The following is a 21,190-nucleotide window of genomic DNA, read 5'->3' as shown; positions in this document are numbered from 1 at the left end:
TATTGAGGAGTGTGGGTTAATAGTATAACTGATGAAGATTACATATGCAAGAACAGTTTATTTATTTTCCCTGGATCTACCAGAAAGGAAAACATCCCTGCACTGGAATAAGCAGACTCAAAAAGCTGGCACATGAAAGACCAGAGAATAGCACTGGCCTCAGAGGAAGTCCAGTCCCAGCAGAATGAGGAACTCTTTCAAATCTCCAACCTTAGGCAGGGTGAAAGGCAAGATCCCCATGTGATTATTCCGAAATACGGAAAGAGGGGGTGTATATAGTAAGACTAGTACTTTGGAAAAAAATATAGAGAAGTAAAGCAGAAACTGGCAGCCACCCGAATTACCAATCTCTTCAGCAGCAGGAGGATGGAAGAAAGAAAAGAAGTATCTTCACATAGGATGGAGATCTTGTTGGCCCTGCTGCTCCTGGGCCACCTAAGAGTGCTCACCCACGGTAAGGTAGCACACTTATGCCTGACTACCACTTCTACCTCTGGCAGAGGATGTGGGTGTTGATGTTAAGTGTTTACTGAGAAAAGCTTGTTCCTAATGGTCAGTCACAGTTGCATGCAGTTCTGCAAGCTTTCTGAACTTTTGGCAGAAGGGAGGGAATCATTGAAATCGGGTAAAAGTTCCAGAAGCTGCCTTGGGTAGAAATTGAAAAGGTTCTTCTCTTTGAAAGTATCTGCATGATTTTCCAGTATTTCAGGGATGTCAGAAGACTTCAAAGTCACCCAAACCTCCTATATTCTTCTTCTTTTCCCTTGAAATTCTACAATAATAACTAACTTCTTGTTTCCAATCTTTGATTCTTGCTGCAATATACATCCCCCAATGACTGAATGTTTAAGAAGTAAGTGAGACCTTCGAAGTAACCTATAGCCAGGGATGGTGGGGCACACATTTCATCCTAGCACTTGGAAAGCAGAGGCACTCTGATTGATCTTTGGGAGTTCAAGGACACGTTGGTCTTTATGGAAAGCTCCAGGCTGTCTTAGGCTACATGGTGAGGCTCAATTTTTAGATAAATAAATAAAAGCAACAAGTGCCATCAATTAGAATTACTTACAAGTGCTTAGCATTTGCTGTTCATACACTTTCCGAGCACAGACATTTACTGATCTCCACTGGACTCTGATCAGGAGCATTTCCAAATATTACTTGTGTTGTACTAATCCACTTCTCTGTTGTTTCTGTCCAAGGGCTTCTCACTATCAAGCCAGAACACACATCCTTCATTTTTCCATGCCAGCATTTAAAATGTCTGAAGAAAGGAAGAAAATGTATCCCTTTAGCTCTCCTCTTCTCCAAGCTAAACATCTCTAGCTTCTTCAACTAAAGGACTTGCTGCTGAGATAGCTCACTTCTTTCTGGACACAGTAACCCAGTTGTAGGGGCTGTTGTGGGGACCTAATTCAGAGACACGGCCCAGCAGTGGCTGGGCTAGCTCAGGTGAGCATTCTCTGAATCTTCCTCCACACTCATTTATTATTATTTTTTTACATTTTTTAAATTTATTTAATGCTGAATGCCATTTATTGAAGGAGGGAAAAGGTCTTAAATACAGGCTTACAGCACAATGGGAGAACCCCGGAAGGCAGAAGTTCGCTACCGATGTTTTACAATCTTGCATCTAAACTGTTAACGCCCATTATGCAGGATACACAGACAAGGATCTTCCCTTAAGCATTCAGGAGGGTGGAACCCAGCAGGGAATTAGCATAGGGAGGGTATCAAGGCCAAGGTCAGCAAGCAAGGCAACAGTTACCCAAAACAGGGGCCAGGACCCTACAGGTCCCCCTTTTACTAAAAAATGAGCTTCTGACTTATGTTGCGTGGGACGTCAGTAGGTCACCTTACCCGTCATAGAGACGCTTGCCCAGACAACACACTCATTTATAACTCAAGGAAATGAAATACCTTTTAGGGAACTAAGTGCAAGGAAGAACTAAGTAAGACTCAGGACAGGGGAACTGGACTCTTGCTGAACTTCTGCTTCGTTCATCTTCCTAGAGGGCAAGACTGGATCAATCATAATGTCAAGTATCTAGCAATACTGAATTATGCTTATTTGCTATTTTTTTCAACCAGCTCTAGAGATTACTCAGGTTCATTTCTTTTCCAGACCAAGCATAGATGAAATCTTTTCCCCCATCAGGATATAATTTTCTAATATTTTTGGTAATAACTAAAAGAAATAAAAAAAGGAAAGAAAGAAAAACGAGGAATAAGGACAAAAAATCAGCTAGGCTTACTTGCAAAGTACAAGTTTCAAACCTAATACCTAATGGTTTGGTTAAATAGGAATCTGCATCCAGGCTTTTTGGTTCACCTTTCGATTCTCCTATTGATTATCTTCCAGAAAAGAACTTGAATTTGTGTCCCAACCACTGAGCCTTTTCTCTTGAGTGAGAAAAAAAAGATAGTAGAGCAGAGGGCTGTTTCAAGCATGTATCTACACAAAATAAACTACTTCAGTTTCAACTATTCACCCTTATTCTTCCTACATCTCATTTGAAGGTAGTGAAAGAAGAATTGTGGATGGGTAAAATATCATAGAATCCCTAAAGGCTAGTCTACCCTAAATCTCCACATACTACTTGGGAGAAAACATTGGTCCTTCAATTTACTTAGAGTCACCTCCTAGCAAGACAGTGACATAAAAGGACCTGAAAGCACTATAGCTAAAGAGTGCTAAGGACTTAATCCCCCAAACTCCCTTGGATTGATGAGAAAGCTAACAATATGCCAGGGATGATGAAAGTATGCTTGAGGGAAAGGGTTTCTTACAAAGCTATTGAGCCTGTCATTCACACCCTCACTCAGGTGAACATGTCATCTGTGTTTGCTCATTTTACTTTGTTCCCTGTCTTTAGGCCATCCCATCCTATATGCACCAGACAGTGTGACAGGGACCTGGAAAGGGGACGTGACATTTCAGTGCATCTATGTTCCCACGAGCGGCTACAGTCAAGTTTTGGTGAAATGGCTGGTACAAAGTGGCTCTGACCCAGTCACCATCTTCCTACGTGACTCCTCAGGCGACCATATCCAGCAAGCAAAATACAGAGACCGCCTGAAAGTGAGCCACAAAGTTCCAGGGGATGTGTCTCTCCAATTGAATGCCCTACACATGGATGACAGTAGTCACTACACATGTGAGGTCACCTGGCAGACCCCTGATGGAAACAAAGTGACGAGAGATAAGATTATTGAGCTCCGTGTCCAGAAATGTAAGTCACTGTAAAGAATAGATATGCATTGGTAAACAAAGACACAATAGAGTACTGTAATCCTAGACACCTCTGAGGAATTAAGAGTCCTTGGTTTATATGTTCTTAGGTTCTCTCTAATTCTATGTGCTAATCACAGGATCCTCAAGGACATTACCCCATTTGAGAACTTAATTGTGTTGGGAAATACAAATGCATTACTTTTAAAAATCTCTCCTTCTGCCACTCCTTCTCTCCTATATTTACAAAAGTCTTTCTGAGGGAGGTAGTCCCCCATTAGCTGCACTTCACAGTTTACCACAAAACTTTGCAAACTGAAATCAGCGTTGTCCTCTCCATAACAAAAGCACAAACTTTATCCACTCACATCCAACCATATAAAATTCTCTGCAGCACTACACCCTGCTGCCATGCTTCCTCCTCCTTTTAACCACTTTTACTTGGCTTTTCCACCATTTCTCAGAGTGATTCTTCCTAGATTATTTGCTGGTTCTTCTATTCACTATTTTAAGTAAAGTTCTCCAAGTTTATGTTACTGCTGTTGTATACCTATAGTAGAGGACTTTATTCATTTCACTAAGCTTGAATATTTTCATTTCTAATCTTCCAGTATACAGGTTGTCTCTCTCTTCACTCTTTGAATATTTCTTTTCCAGTACAGATACTTTTCAGTTGGATGGAATACCAAGGGAATGTAATGTTATTTTGTTCTCTGTGTGTTTTAGAGGTTGTAACCAGAAAATCATTGCCTCTACTCATATCAAGAAGTGTTTTTTTTTTAATGTTGGCTTGTAATAGATTCAGAGTTCCCAATCTTACATTGATGTCTTTCATTCACTTCAGTAGATTTTTCCACAGGGTAATTAACGGAAGTCAGGTTTCCATCTTAGTGATACCAACTTTTCCCAGCACTATTTATTGAAAAGGCTATTGTTTCTCTGATGGGATTTTGTCCATTTATAAGTAATTAGTTGGTTTCAGACATATCAGTTTATTTCTGGGATGTCTACTCTGTTTTACTGACCTATGTGTCTTTGTATAGCCATATTGATCTGGTTTTGGTAATTAGACTTCAGTGATATGTCCCCAAATCAGATATTGTAATGACTCCAGCATTCTATGAGAACGATGTATCCAAATACTTTAGTCATTTGAAAATTACATTTGCCTAATTATTCTTGAGTTGTGAGTATAATTTATTTATTTGAAATATTAGAGCATTTTTAAATGATTACCATTATTATTATTAATATTATTATTATTTACATCCTGACTGCATTTTCCCTTCCCTTGTCTTCTTCCAGTCCCTCCCCCACTTCCCCACCATGCCCCCTTCAATCCAATCCTCCTCTGTTTCTATTCAGAAAAGGGCAGGCCTCCATGGATATCAACCAAGCATGGTATATCAAGTTGCAGTAAGACTAGGCACTTCCCCTTGTATTAAGTCTGGGCAAGGCAATCCTTTATGAGAAATAGGTCCCAAAGCCAGCAAAAGAGTTGAAGACAGCCCCAACCCCACTGTTCGGAGTCTCACAAGAGGACTAAGCTACACAACTATCACATATATGCAGAAGGTCTAGGCCAGTCCCATGCAGGCACCCTGGTTGTATGTTCAGTCTCTGTAAGCCCCTGTGATCCCAGGATAGTTGATCCTGTGGCTTTTATTGTGGTGCCCTTGACCCCCCTCACTCCTACAACCCTTCCTTCCCCTCTTCCACAGAATTGCCTGACCTCTGCCTAATGTTTGTCTGTGGGTCTCTGCATCTGTTTCCATCAGTTGCTGGGAGAAGCCTCTCCGAAGACCATTGGGCTAGGCACCAATCTATGAGTATAGCAATATAGCATTAGGAATCATTTCATTGACTTTTTTCCAGTCATGTTTGGTTTTATCCTAGATCTCTGGGCTATTCACCTCAGAGCCCTGGCAATCTAGGCAGTGTCAGGGGTGGGCTCCCTCTTATGGCATGGGTCTCAGACTGGACCAATCATTGCTTGTCCACTCTCACAATTTCTGCACCTCATTTAACCCAGAACATCTTGTAGGCAGGAGAAACTGTAGGTTGAAGGTTATGTGGCTGGTTAGTCTTATGAAATACATTATTCACAAGTATTTCCCTCCATTCTTCATGTTGTCTTTTACAGTTTTTGAGATGTAGTTATAGGCTAGTGCTTTGCCTGCATGTATGCCCATGCACCATATGCATGTATGGTGCCTGTAGAGGTCAGAAGAGGGATCAGATGCTCTAGAACTGGAGTTATAGATGTTAGTAGGTCATCATGTGGGTGCTGAAAAGCAAACCCAGGTCCTCTGCAAGAGCAGTCAGTGCTCTTAACTGTTAAGCCATCTTAACAGTTAAGATGTTGTCTCTTTACTTTAATGATAGTAACCTTGAAGACCCCAAAGTTTTTAGTTTTGTTGAAGTCTAGTCTATTTATCTTTTTTATTAAGTTTTTTATTTATTTTACATACCAACTACAGATTCCCCTCCTTCCTCTCCTCCTGTTCCCTCCCCCAAGCTCTTTTCTACCCACCTCCCATCCACTCCTCAGAAAGGATAAGGCCTCCCATGGGAGTCAACAAAGCATAGCATATCAAGTTGGGGCAGCACCAAGCTCCTCCCACCTGGATCAAGGCTGAGCAAGGCATCACACCATAAGGAATAGGTTCCAAAAACCCAGCTCATGTGCCAGGGACAGATTCTGGTCCCACAGCTAGGGGCCCCACAAACAAACAAAGCTACACAACTGTCACCCACATGCAGAGGGTCTAGGTCAGTCCCACACAAGCTCCATAGTCCTTGAGCTCCCACGAGCTTGGGTCAGCTGTCTCTGTGGGTTTCCCCATCATGATCCTGACACCCCCCCCCCCCCCCCCGCCTTGCTCATATAATCCCATCTCACGCTCTTCCACTGGACTCCTGGAGCTCAACTCAGTGCTTGTATGTGGATCTCTGCATCTGCTTCCATCAGTTACTGGATGAAGGTTCTATGATGACAATTAGGGTAGTCACCAATCTGATTACATCAAAAGGCCAATTCAGGTACCCTACCCACTATTACTAAGAGTCTTGGCCGGGCGGTGGTGGCCCACGCCTTTAATCCCAGCACTCGGGAGGCAGAGCCAGGTGGATCTCTGTGAGTTCGAGGCCAGCCTGGGCTACCAAGGGAGTTCCAGGAGAGGCGCAAAGCTACACAGAGAAACCCTGTCTCGAAAAACCAAAAAAAAAAAAAAAAAAGAGTCTTAGCTTGGGTCATCCTTGTGGGTTCCTGAGAGTTTCACTGGTACCGGGTTTCTCCCTAACCCCATAATGGCCCCCTCTATCAAGATATCTTCTTCATTACTCCCCTTCTCTGTCCTGCCCCCAACTCGACAATCCCACTTCCTCATGCTCACATCCCCAATCCCCGCCCCTTTATCCTCCTCAACCCTCAGTTTACCCAGGAGATCTCTTCTATTTTCCCTTCCCAGAACAATCTATGTATCCTTCTTAAGGTCCTCCTTGTTACCTAGCTTCTCTGGGGCTGTGGATTGTAGCCTGGTTATGCTTTGCCTTACATATAATATCCACTTATGAGTGAGTACATACCGTGTTTGTCTCTCAGGGTCTGAGTCAACTCACTCAGGAAGATTTTTCCTAGCTCCATCCATTTGCCTGCAAATTTCATGATGTCATTGTTTTTTACCACTGTGTAATACCCCATGTGTAAATGTACCACATTTTCTTTATTCATTCATTGATTGACGGGCATCTAGGTTATTTCCAGGCTCTGGCTATTATGAATAATGCTGCTATGAACATAATTGAGCAAGCATCCTTGTGGTGTGATTGAACATGCTTCCGGTATATGCCCAAGATTGGTATAGCTGGGTCTTGAGGTAGATTGATTCTCAATTTTCTGCGAAACCACCATATTGATTTCCAAAGTGACTGTATGAGTTTGCACTCCCACCAACAGTGGGGGAGTGTTCCTCTTACTCCACATCCTCTTCAACATAAGATGCCATTAGTGTCTTTGATCTTAGCCATTCTGACAGATGTTAAGATGGTATCTCAGAGTTATTTTGATTTGCATTTCCCTCATGATTAGGGATGTTGAGCAATTCCTTAAGTGTATCTCAGCCATTTGAAATTCTTCTGTTGAGAAGTCTCTGTTTAAATCTGTACCCTATTTTTAAGTAGATTATTTGGTATTTTGATATCTAGCTTCTTGAATTCTTTATATATTTTGGATATCAGCCTTCTGTCAGATGTGAAATTGGTGAAGATATTTTCCCATTCTGTAGGCTGCCATTTTGTCTTATTGACAGTGTTCTTTGCCTTACAGAAGCTTTTCAGTTTTCAGGAAGTCCCATCAATTAATTGTTGAACTCAGTGTCTGTGCTACCAGTGTTATATTCAGGAAGTAGTCTTCTGTGGTACTTCCCACTTTCTCTTCTATCAGGTTCAGTGTAACTGGATTTATGTTGAGGTCTTTGATCCACTCGGACTTGATTCTTTGAGAAAATCGACAAGATAGATAAAACCTTATCCAAACTAACCAAAAGGCAGAGAAAGAATATCCAAATCAACAAAATCAGAAACTAAAAGAGGAACATAACAGACACCAAAGAAATCCAGGGAATCGATAGGTCATCCTTCAAAACCCTGTACTCCACAAAATTAAAAAATCTAAAAGAAATGGACAATTTTCTGGATAGGTACCACATACCAGAATTAATCCAAGACCAGATAAACAATTTAAATAGACCTATAACCCCTGAGGAAATAGAAGCAGTTGTTAAGGAACATTGTCAAACTCTTTTTATTAGGCTACAGTTACCCTGATACCCAAATCACGCGAGATACAACAAAGAAAGAGAAATACAGACCAACCTCCCTCATGAACACTGATGCAAAAATACTCAATAAAATACTGTCAAACCGAATCCAAGAACACATCAACAATATCATCCACTATGATTAAGTAGGCTTCATCCCAGAGATGCAGGGATGGTTCAACATATGAAAATATTTCAATGTAATCTGCCATATAAACAAACTGAAAGAAAAAAAACATATCATCATCTCATTAGATGCAGAAAAAGCCTTTGAAAAAAATCCAACACCCCTTCATGATAAAGGTCTTGGATAGATCAAGAATGCAAGGAACATACCTAAACATAAAGCAATATGCAGCAAGCCAACAGCCACCATCAAATTAAATAGAGAGAAACTCAAAGCAATTCCACTAAAATCAGGAACAAGACAAGGCTGTCCACTCTCCCCTTATCTATTCAATATAGTACTCCAAGTTCTAACTAGAGCAATAAGACAACAAAAGGAGACCAAGGGAATACAAATTGGAAAAGAAGGAGTCAAACTTTCACTATTTGCAGATATGATATTATACATAAGTGACCTCAAAATTTCTACCAGGGAACTCCCACAGCTGATAAACACCTTCAGTAACGTGGGGAGATGCAAGATTAACTCAAAAAAAACAGTATGTAGCATGAATCTTAAAAGTTCTTATTAATAAAAACCAACCCAGAGCCAAGTATTGAGGTGAACACTGGAAGATTAGAGAGACAGAACAAGCCACAGCTAACCTCACCTGGCCAACTTCTCAGCTGATTATGATTCCTCAGACTGGATGTCTCTGAGTCCTCATTCAGAATGAATCTCAGCTTAACTGCTTCTCAAAAGCCTGAATGCTTAACCAGCCAAAAGCTTAACCAACCAAATGCTTCTAGTTTCTGGTCCTCATGCCTTATATTCCTTTCTGCTTTCTACCATCACTCCCTGGGATTAAAGATGTGAGTCACCATGCTTGGCTGTATCCTTGAACAGATGGATTTCTGCCTCTATAATGCTAGGATTAAAGGTGTGAATGTCACCATTTTCTAGCCTTTGTATCTAGTGGCTGTTCTATCTCTGACCCCAGATAAGTTTATTAGGGTGCACAATATTTTGGGAAACACAATACTACCACAACAGTAGCCATCCTATATACAAATGATAAATGGGCTGAGAAAGAAATCAGAGAAACAACACCCTTTACACTAGCCTACTTTTTATCTTAATTCTTGTGTTTTTGTAGCATGTCCCACTAGACCTAGCATTTCTTAACTTGCCTAAGGTCTGGTAGAACTGAATAGTGAAGCCACTTAGGCTTGATCTTTTTTTTCCTTTCTTTTTTTTTTTTTTTTTTTTTTTTTTTGGTTTTTCGAGACAGGGTTTCTCTGTGTAGCTTTGCGCCTTTCCTGGGACTCACTTGGTAGCACAGTCTGGCCTCGAACTCACAGAGATCCGCCTGGCTCTGCCTCCCGAGTGCTGGGATTAAATTCGTGTGCCACCACCACCCGGCAATCTTTTTTTTCTTAAGAGCTGTTTAACTAACAGTCCAATAATTTTTACTTGTTTACATTCCATAATTTGAAGTTTCCCAGTTCATCTTTAGAAGTTAACTTTTCCTTTTTACAATTTATTTATTTATATAGTTAGATGTGATACTCTGAGGCTCTCTGCCTTTCAATCTGAACTCTTCTACTTATATTTAATCTAATTATTGATAAAAGATTTACACCCAATTTTCTATTTATAATCTTTATCCTTTGTACTTCTTTCTATATTCGTCCATTGCTTCTACCTTTGATGCTTAATTGATCATTTCTAGTGCATTATATACTTCAATTATTGTTTAGTTTACTGTGTTGGCTAGTTTTATGTCAATTTCATAGAAGCTAGAGTCATTTTGCATGAGAAAACCTCAACTGAGAAAATGTCCCCACTAGACTGGCCTTTGAGCAAGCCTGTGGTATATTTTCTTGGCCAATGATTGATGTGAGAGGGCCCAATTCACCACAGTTAGTATTGGGATGGTGGTCCTGTGTGATATAAGAAAGCAGGCTGAGTAAGCCATGGGAAGAAATCCAATAAGCAACATGCCTCCATGACTTCTGCTTCTGAAGTTCCTGCTTCTAGGTTCCTACCATGAGTCCCTGCCATGACTTCTCTAAGTGACAGAGCATGACCTGAGGTTTGTAAGCTGAAATAAATTCTTTTTTTCTCAAGTTGCTTGGGGTCATGGTGTTTTATCACAACCATAGAATCTTAACTAAGGCATTTACTAAGTGTTTTCATTATTTCTGTCTGTAGGATATCATCAATTCCTAATTTATTGGATTTATTCCAATTTAATTTCATAGTATACAAAAAGCTGTTTGTGTACAGCTCAATTTCTTATCATTTAATTCTGTCATTACTGCAGATTACATCTTAGTATATTATAATGATATGAGCATTGATTTAGAATTATTGTTTTGCAGGGCTAAAGAGATGGCTCAGCTGTTAAAGGCTAGGCTCACAACCAAAAATAGTATTGTTTTGTAAAGTTTTTTGTTTTTAAGTCAGGTTGGAAAAGCATGTTTATACTCGATATTCACCTATATAGTTACCTCTATGGGTGCTTTTTTATTTCTTAATATTAGTTTTGGATATGATCCACTGTCCCTTTATTTTAGCTTAAAGAGTGCCTTTGGACATTTCTTATGGGTCCTATCCACTGGAGAACCTCACAATCATTATTTATCTGGAAAATGTCTTGGTTTCTCCTTCCCTTTCATTTGGAGGTTGTTCATATTTTAGATGGGAGTTCTCTATGGTGCCCAAACTAAATTTATACTTGTAGTTGGGACTACAAGCACATGCTGACTCTTCTTATTTGTTTTTTATTTATTTGATTGTTTGTTTGCTCAGGACTTTTGTTGGTGATTTTTAAAAACTAATTTTGTATAGTCTTGTGTATTCATTGGCATGAGATAGCCACTGAATTCACTATTTCATTAGCTTAGAAGTCAGCTAATAACTGGGTAGAGATCTTCTTAACTTACAGGGGAAATGAATCATGTATTATTTACCAGAGAACAATGTTGCTTGTTTAGCAATGATATCAATATGCATCCAGTTTAAAATTATAGCACATTATTTATTTTATGTTAATGTGAAACTTCAAAGGCTAACCATGTGCGTGAACTTATATTTTTTCTGAATATACACAAGACTTTAAGAAAAGATATCACATCCTTGACTCTGGGAAATTGCCAAACTTTTCACACTTCCTGGAGATATCTAATTTGTGAGCATTTCCTTTTAAATTATTGGTTACTCTCTTTCCCCAAACTGTGTGACAAATTTCCTCCTAGCCGTGGAGAGAGACTTTTAGTACAGATGCTAAATAAAACAAGCATTTGAAGTCACATTTTTCAAGAAATCATTAGATAGGTCAAATAAAGGTAATATTTCTGGAATGAACTGATTTCTCTTGCACCTGGAATAGGGTATTAATTTTTATTACCTCTGAGTTAAGTTGAAATGCCACAAAGCTTCATGTTATTACTAAAACTGGACTGTTTTTCTTCCATAAACAGGGTAAGTTCCTATGAACCAATTTCCAAAATTCTGGGGAAAATGACACTATCAGAATATTTCAGCTATGCCTTTATTTCTGTGAGGGGGTGGTAAATTTTTAGTAGCCATTACTTGACCATTTTCATTGAAGTCACCGACTAACACCTTCTTTGTTATACTTCTGAAATCTCTCTCAGGAATAAATCATTATATTTCAGCTAAAAGTTAGTGATTATTAAATTACATTTCCTCAACCAAGTTTTCAGAACTCCTAAACTCTAGATACAGATTCACTGAAAGTCTTTGAACCTTGACTTATGAACTTTACCTTAGAATGGTGTGTGAGGAATAATAAACAGGCAATAGAAGTTGCCAGCATCATGAGGGGAGGATTAAGAGGTCCAAGCTAATTCCTAATTTTACAAGTATCTTCAATTGTTTATCTAAGGGTATCATATTCCTAAACCAGGCTCCTTTCATTCCTTGCAGACTCCTCTAATCCACGTATAATCAATACTGAATCACCTACAACCATGAAGTCCTCTTTGGAAGGTAAGTTTTACTAGGGCTTTGTTACAGAATTCTTAAAAAAATGTTTGGAAACCAAGGATATGCAATTCCATTAACTTTGGGCAAAGAGATCACTGTATTACTCAGAGATGTCATGGTAGTAAATGAATGAATGCAAAAGAATCGCAGCAAAGGGTAGTGGAGAAGTTGAATCATGAATATACAATTTTCTTTGTGAAAACAAGCAAGAAGAAAGCATTACGTTACATTTTTCCTAACCTGATTTACTATGTGACTTTGAGACTACTTCTTCTTTGCGTGTCTTGTTTCCCCTGGCAATCCCTTATAGAAAAAAAAAAAACAGATATTTCACCTCATAGTACAATATAGACTAATGATATGGCTTGTTGCAGGATATTTGGTTGCACTGTGAAACCCCTAGACTTTGTTAATAAAATCAACCGTGAATCAGGGAGCAAAACCAGTGACTAGTTGACAAGAATTAGCCATAGAGAGTACAGAGGACCCAGGAAGACAGGTAGAGATATGCGCAGGAAGGAGTAGGGAGGGACTTAGAGATTCATGGTCTTTTTAGTTAGGGACAAATGGAGAGATGTTCATTGCTGGGTCTCCACCCAAAAGAAAGGTCAGCTGGTTGTTTCTCAGCCCTCTGAGCTAACAGGTTTTCACCCCAACATCTGACTCCCAAATCTTTATTGGTAGATAGCACAATAGACACTTAGTTAAAAACTGTATTTGGTAGCAGCAACAGAGCCAATCCTGGCAGGACCAGAAATCCCACCAAGCCACGCATGGCCTGAGCAGAGGAGTGCTGACTATGTGGCAGCAGAGCTGCAAAAAGTAGTTAAAATATCAGGTGTAGCCACTAAGCCAACAGAAAAACAACAATGACTGGACACCCTGAAAGCCCAGAAGAGATCTCCAGCAAAGACATCAAGCCTTTTCTGTCATCCCTGATCCTCACATCTCTTCAGTGAAAGAGAGATCTCTGACCTGGATTCTCTCTTCTCACAGCAACAACTACAGTGAATTCAAACTTTGACTGGACCACTAAGGGGAATGGAAAACTTAAAGAGTCCATTGCTGGCCCAGTGAATGGAAAACATGATGGGACCACTGCTGGCCCAGAGAATAAAAACCATGAGAAGACCATTGCTGACTCAGGTAAGAGTAACATTAGGAATTCTATCATTCTTGTTTGACTCTGAACTTTGTGACTCCTTGAAAGATTTTAATGCAGAATTAAACACCACAATTAAGGAAGAGTTCAGAAGCTAAACTGGGTAGGTAAGATAGAAAGGGAAAGAGAAAGATACAAAAATAAAAAAGTCAGATTGTGGTTAGAGAAAGTGATAAACGTGTTCTTAGTTTGTTTTCTATTGCTATAGCAATATACTTCTCAAACACTGAAAAAAAAGTAGGATTAAGACCATGAACTCATCCTTCTAGCCTAAGGAGACAGGAGATGGAATAGCTAAAAATCAATGCAGTCCTCCACTACTTTAATTCTTGACAAAGGGCTTTTGTAATAGCTCACAGCTAATTTTTATTCCCCAAAAGTCTCACAGATCCCCAAATCAGGATCTCAAGGATTAAAATCTCAAAGAAAAAATACTCTGTATTATTTCATCACAAGCTTCTAGTCAGCTAATATGCACTAATATGCCTAAATGGATTCTTAAAATAATGAACTTTTTTGACATTAATGTTTAGCTGCTACTCTTTTTTTAATTTTGTTTTATTTTATTTTACAATACAATTCAGTTGTACATATCAGCCACGGATTCCCTTGTTCTCCCCCCTCCCGTCCCCCTTCCCTTGCCCCCAGCCTACCCCCATTCCCACCTCCTCCAGGGCAAAGCCTCCCCTGAGGGCTGAGATCAACCTGGTAGACTCAGTCCAGGCAGGTCCAGTCCCCTCCTCCCAGGGCGAGGCAAGCAACCCTGTATAAGCCCCAGGTTTCAAACAGCCAACTCATACAATGAGCACAGGACGCGGTCCCACTGCCTGGATGCCTCCCAAACAGATCAAGTCAATTGACTATCTCACCCATTCAGAGGGCCTGATCTAGCTACTCTTAAACAATGAGATTCCCATTTTCACTTGTGCTGCTGTAGACCATCCGTCAGAACTCTACAGATTATTTCATGGTCGTGCAAGCAGTTGTTAATTCCAGATAAACCACAGAACTTGTATGACTCCAGGTACCCATCAAGTATCTGTTTTGATTATTCAGTGTGAAATAGTTTGATAACTATTACTCATTGTGTCACACTCTGGCGTTGTATCATTGAAGGCATATGATACTGGGAATTGAACCAGTGGTCTCAAACATGCTAGATAAATGCTCTACTAAGAAATAAAATGAAAAGCACAGCAGAAATCATCATGTACAGATAAGATCAGGCAGAAGAATGAATTTCAAGGATGAGTGACAAGGTAAAGAAAATAATACATAAGAAAATACATAAAGAAAACATTAATGAACACAACTAAAATATTTGAGAAGTCATGGATACATTTGTGAGACCAAACCTAATAGTCCATATGCAGAAGAAGGAGCAGAGATCAAGTCAAAATGCTTAGACAATATATTCAATGAAATTATAGCCAAGAATCTTCCAAACCTAGAGAAAGAAATATACATCCAAATAAAGTACTAACTAAAAGTTGTACAGGGAAAATGCCAACTCAGAGGCAGAAGCATGAATTTCCTCTTAACATCAGATCTCTCATCAGCAACACTAAAATCCAGGAAAACAGAGAATGACATATTTCAAGCTCTGAAAGTATCAATGTCAACTGAGATTGGTATCATCAGCAAATGTATATCTTAGAATTGATTGAGAAAAGGAGCCACTGAAACCCGGAAATGGGTGACAGGGCAGTCCCTATATGAACAGCCGAGAGGGCAAGATGCCCTAGAGCACATTGTGTTATGCTGTGAAAATGAAGCCTGAAATGTGTTGGATATCCCAAGATGTTGATGATGCTAGAGTCATGAAACATCTGCCATGGAGAACTGCAGATAGGAAGTGGTAGCAGCCCAAGAACGAAATGCCTGTTGCAGGCAGCAAGGCAGGAGTGGCAGAGTCCTATAACCCCTGTGTCACCAGAAATGAGGCTACATGATTTGATGTCTGCCCTGCTAGATTTTAGTCTCTCTTCACTCCATTATTTCCTTACTATACCCCCATTTCTGCCTTTTGGAATGGTAATGTGTATTTGTGCCATTTTTATGTTGGAAGTATGTGATCTGCTTTTTGATGTTACAGGAGGCTATAGATAAGACATTTATTTAGGTCTCAGAAGAGACATTGGACTTTTAAATAGTTTTGAGACTGTCACAGATTGTGAGGACTTTTAAAGTTTGACTAAGTGCATTTTGTATTGTGATGTGATCATAAACCTCTCAGGGTCAAAGAGTGGAATGCAATGGCTTGAATGTCAATGTCCCCTATAGGCTCTTTGAGTATTTGGTCCCCATGTGGTGGAACTATGTAGCATGGCATGGTCTTTGTGAAGAAAGTACATCACTGGGGCTGCCCTTTGAGAGTTTATAGCCTCACCCCAGTTCCAGATTCCTTTCTCTGCATTCTGTTTGATGTTGAAGAATGTCATTGAGCTCTCAGCTTCCTGCTTCTGTTGCCAAGCCCATGCTTGCTACCATGCTTCCCTACCATGACAGACGCTTATTCATCTGGAACCATAAATTCCTTGTCCTTTAAGCTGCCTTTGGTCATGGTGTTTTCTCACAGCAGCAGAAAAGGAACTACTACAGTAAGGCATATGTGTTTAGAGACTAATCTATTTCTTACAGTTTTCCAAGTTCTTTATAATTTTAAAGTGTTTTCTAATAATCCTAATTTCATTGAAGTCTAACAAAGCTCTTTTCATCTTTAATTTCACTAATTTGAGGCTTCTTTCTCTTTCTTTTGATTATTTTAGCTATGAAGTTTGTTCATCTTGATCTACTTAAATAACCAACTATTTGGTTAATATCGTGTATTACTCTTTCAATATGTGTTTTATTTATTTCAATCCCTAATCTTTATTATGTCTTGTTATGTACTGGGTTTGGGATTGACATCTTTTCTCCTTAGAGCCTTGAAGTGTGTATTAGCTACTTTTCTATTCTATGATGAAACACCATGACCAAGGTAACTTACAGAAGGAAGGGTATACTGAGATTACAGATTTAAAGGGCTACAGTCCTTGATGGTGGATGAAAGCAGGCGGCAGGCATCAGGCAGTTGAAAGCACATAAGTCCAACCACAAACAAGAAGCCAAGAGAACAAACTGGGGGTAGCACATGGCTTTTGAAACCTCAAAGCGCACCCCCACTAAGATACTTCCTCCACCCTCCTAATACTCCTCAAACAGCAACCAACTGGGGACCAAGTATTCTAAATCCCAAGACTCATGGGGAACACCTCACTCAATCTACCACATTCTACTCCCTAGCCTTAATGCCCACATCATAAAGCAAAATTCATTTAGTTCAACTTCCAGAGTCCCCATAGTCTTGCACAGTCAGAATAATATTTAAAATCCAAAGTCTCCTCAGATTAAATTGATCCTTATGATTACATTGAGCCCATCAGAAGCATTACAATCAAGGAAATTTCTTAGTTGTAATACACTTTTAAAAAAAAGTAATTATATCTAACATACAATAGCACATTATATGCATTACCATTATAAAAGTAAGAAATTGGGCATAGTCAGGAAATACTAGACTGAAGGAAGAATGAAGCCCAGAAGGACAAATTCCAAAATCCTAAAGCTCCATAGCTCCATGTCTGATGTCATAGGGCTTATATGGCTCTACCCCTCTGATTTTGCTGCCCACAACACCATTCCCCCTGTCAGGCTCTTTCCACTTCCTTTCTACAGTGGCCGTTCAGGGCCACTTGAACTCTCAGAACCTTCATGGATGAACTTCCTTGCCACACTTTGGCTGACCTTAGTGGCTATATGAAACCACGGGGGAAAAATTCAGGACCCACTAACGTTTGCATCCTTCATTCCTCCAAAGTCAGTTCCATGTGGACAGCAGCACCTGCCAGGTATGATTATCAACTTAACCTGATTATCTCTATAGACACAGAGAAGGCATTTTATAAAGTTCAACACAGCTTCTTAATAAAAGTTCAGAAGTAAGTAGGAATATAAGGGACATACCTCAACAAAATTAAATGCTACGTATGAAAAGTCTGAAGCCAACACTATACTAAGTTGAAAAACTTAGAGCATTCTAAAATATGAAATGAGATAAAGGTGTGTATCACCTTCAGTTTTATTAAATACAGTGTTCATAATAAAGTTTCAGGATACATAATGACCATATAAAATCAATATTTTCACATATACCACAATGAACTTGCTGAACACAAAATGAGAAAAAATATCCCATTCACACTTCTGGGCATATACTAAGACTTTATATCCTACCATGGACATATTTGCACATCCATGTTTACTGCTGTTCTGTTCACAACAGGAAATAAAATCAGCCTAAATAGCCACCACAGATGAACGGACAAGGAAAACACATTATATATTGCAAAGGAATTTTATTCAATCATAAAGAAAAACATGAAATGTCAAGAAAATGTATGGAACTGGAATATATGTTAACTGGGGTAACCTAGGTTCAATAACATAAATGTTAAATGTTTTTTCCTATATGTCAATTTGAGCTCCTAGTTTTTATGCATGTGTATTTTTATAAGAATGAGTGAGGTATAAGCCATGAAACTAAAAAGAAGCTGATGAGAAGGAAAACGCAGTAGTGTGTGCGTGTGTGTGTGTGTGTGTGTGTGTGTGTGTGTGTGTGTGTGTGTGTGTGTGTGTTTGGTATAACGTTCATGTGTGTGCACATGCTTGCCTGTGTCTGCTCATGTGGAGACCAGAGCTCTTCTTTAGATGCTTCTTCTATTGTTCTCTACCTTATTTTTTTATAATTTATTTATTTGTATTTTATGTATCTAGATGTTTTGCTCACATGTATGTCTGTGTGAAGGTGTCAGATCCTCTGGAACTGGAGCTACAGACAGTTGTGAGCTGCCATGTGGGGGCTGGGAATTGAACCAGGTCCTCTGGAAGAGCAGCCAGTGCTCTTAACTGCTGAGCCATCTCTCTAGCTCACCCCCTTATTTATTTTGAGACAGAGTCTCTCACTGGCCTAGAGCTCACTATCTTGTCTAGACTAGCTGGCCAACTAGAACAGAGAATTCACTTGTCTCTGTCCCTGAACACTGTGGTCACAGATTCTCGTGACTATGTCTGATTTTTATGTGGGTAATGGGATGTGAACTCTGGTTTTGCTTACACACAAAATATGTTAACCACTGACCCATCTGCCTAACCATCCCTCCAAAACAAACAAACAAACAAACAAACAAACAGAACTAGTTTTAAGGAAGGAGGTGAGGAGGGAAGTACAACACATGTGACATGAAACGGTAACCACTGGGACAGGCTACAAGTGGCAAGAAGGCAGGATGCAGTGGTGGAGAGAAAAATCAATCAAAACAAAGTATGATGAATATGTTATTCTGAATGCTGATCGTCATAAATGAAAGTAAACAAAAGAAGGGCATTGAATATCACTCAGATGTGTCATTGAAGTTATGAGGAAACTAAAGTCCAGCAACAGTTAATGATTGGACTAGCTTCACCATATTAACTTTTCTGTGACTGATATAAAAATGTGCCTCAAATTTTCTATATTAAAATGACATAAATATGTTACCTCATACTTACGTTTATCAAAAGTCTGACATAATTGTTAGCGTACTAAAATCAGGTGCCAGTAGTGTTACTTACAGTCCTTCTGGAAGCTTTGTAAGAGAATCCATTCCCTGATACTTTCCTCTCTGTAGAAGCTACTACAATCCTTAGCTCGTGACTTCTTTCATCTATTTCATCTATAAATTGGTAATGTAATATGTTCAGATCTCTCTCTGACTCTTACCTTCTCTCATATCTTCTACCTTCACTATTAAATGCTGTTGTATACCTAGAGTAGAGGACTTTATTCATTTCACTAAGCTTGAATATTTTCATTTCTAATCTTCCAGTATACAGGTTGTCTCTCTCTTCACTCTTTGAATATTTCTTTTCCAGTACAGATACTTTTTAGTTGGATGGAATACCATGGGAATGTAATGTTTTTTTTTCTCTGTGTGTTTTAGAAGTTGTAACCAGGAAATCATTGCCTCTACTCATATCAAGAAGTGTTTTAGTTTTTTTTTTTTAATGTTGGCTTCTAATAGATTCAGAGTTCCCAATCTTACACTGGTGTCTTTCATAGACTTCAGTAGATTTTTCCACAGGGAAATTAACGGAAGTCAGGTTTCCATCTTAGTGATACCCACTTTTCCCAGCACTATTTGTTGAAAAGACTATTGTTTCTCTGATGGGATTTTGTCCATTTACAAGTAATTAGTTGGTCTCAGACATATCAGTTTACTTCTGGGATGTCTACTCTGTTTTACTGACCTATGTGTCTTTGTATAGCCATATTGATCTGGTTTTGGTAGTTAGACTTCAGTGATATGTCCCCAAATCAGATATTGTAATGACTCCAGCATTCTATGAGAACGATGTATCCAAATACTTTAGTCATTTGAAAATTACATTTGCCTAATTATTCTTGAGTTGTGAGTATAATTTATTTATTTGAAATATTAGAGCATTTTTAAATGATTATCATTATTATTAATATTATTATTATTATTTACATCCTGACTGTATTTTCCCTTCCCTTGTCTTCTTCCAGTCTCTCCCCCACTTCCCCACCATGCCCCCTTCAATCCATTCCTTCTCTGTTTCTGACGTCCCAGAAATAAACTGATATGTTGGAAATCTATTCAGAAAAGGGCAGGCCTCCATGGATATCAACCAAGCATGGTATATCAAGTTGCAGTAAGACTAGGCACTTCCCCTTGTATTAAGTCTGGGCAAGGCAATCCTTTATGAGAAATAGGTCCCAAAGCCAGCAAAAGAGTTGAAAACAGCCCCAACCCCACTGTTAGGAGTCTCACAAGAGGACTAAGCTACACAACTATCACATATATGCAGAAGGTCTAGGCCAGTCCCATGCAGGCACCCTGGTTGTATGTTCAGTCTCTGTAAGCCCCTGTGATCCCAGGATAGTTGATCCTGTGGCTTTTATTGTGGTGCCCTTGACCCCCCTCACTCCTACAACCCTTCCTTCCCCTCTTCCACAGAATTGCCTGACCTCTGCCTAATGTTTGTCTGTGGGTCTCTGCATCTGTTTCCATCAGTTGCTGGGAGAAGCCTCTCCGAAGACCATTGGGCTAGGCACCAATCTATGAGTATAGCAATATAGCATTAGGAATCATTTCATTGACTTTTTTCCAGTCATGTTTGGTTTTATCCTAGATCTCTGGGCTATTCACCTCAGAGCCCTGGCAATCTAGGCAGTGTCAGGGGTGGGCTCCCTCTTATGGCATGGGTCTCAGACTGGACCAATCATTGCTTGTCCACTCTCACAATTTCTGCACCTCATTTAACCCAGAACATCTTGTAGGCAGGAGAAACTGTAGGTTGAAGGTTATGTGGCTGGTTAATCTTATGAAATACATTATTCACAAGTATTTCCCTCCATTCTTCATGTTGTCTTTTACAGTTTTTGAGATGTAGTTATAGGCTAGTGCTTTGCCTGCATGTATGCCCATGCACCATATGCATGTATGGTGCCTGTAGAGGTCAGAAGAGGGATCAGATGCTCTAGAACTGGAGTTATAGATGTTAGTAGGTCATCATGTGGGTGCTGAAAAGCAAACCCAGGTCTTCTGCAAGAGCAGTCAGTGCTCTTAACTGTTAAGGCATCTTAACAGTTAGGATATTGTCTCTTTACTTTAATGATAGTAACCTTGAAGACCCCAAAGTTTTTAGTTTTGTTGAAGTCTAGTCTATTTATCTTTTTTATTAAGTTTTTTATTTATTTTACATACCAACTACAGATTCCCCTCCTTCCTCTCCTCCTGTTCCCTCCCCCAAGC

General features: G+C 39.4%; 1 protein-coding gene across 1 annotated transcript in view; it reads left to right on the top strand.

Moving 5' to 3' along the window:
- The first annotated feature begins 248 nt into the window (after positions 1-248).
- The window catches only part of Vsig4 (V-set and immunoglobulin domain containing 4), a 40,898-nt gene continuing 19,956 nt past the window's right edge, over positions 249-21,190 (top strand). Inside the window, exons 1-4 of the mRNA XM_052745359.1 lie at positions 249-454; positions 2,877-3,233; positions 12,113-12,175; positions 13,169-13,318. Of these exons, the coding sequence (XP_052601319.1) occupies positions 367-454; positions 2,877-3,233; positions 12,113-12,175; positions 13,169-13,318 (658 nt within the window). The 5' untranslated portion in view covers positions 249-366. The remainder of the gene's footprint in view (positions 455-2,876; positions 3,234-12,112; positions 12,176-13,168; positions 13,319-21,190) is intronic.

Source organism: Peromyscus californicus, unplaced genomic scaffold (genome assembly GCF_007827085.1).
Source record: "Peromyscus californicus insignis strain IS unplaced genomic scaffold, ASM782708v3 Scaffold_10__1_contigs__length_136768540, whole genome shotgun sequence".
In the NCBI taxonomy this organism is placed as follows: domain Eukaryota; kingdom Metazoa; phylum Chordata; class Mammalia; order Rodentia; family Cricetidae; genus Peromyscus; species Peromyscus californicus.
Note: the sequence above shows the minus strand (reverse complement) of the source record. Positions and strands in the feature narration are given on the sequence as shown.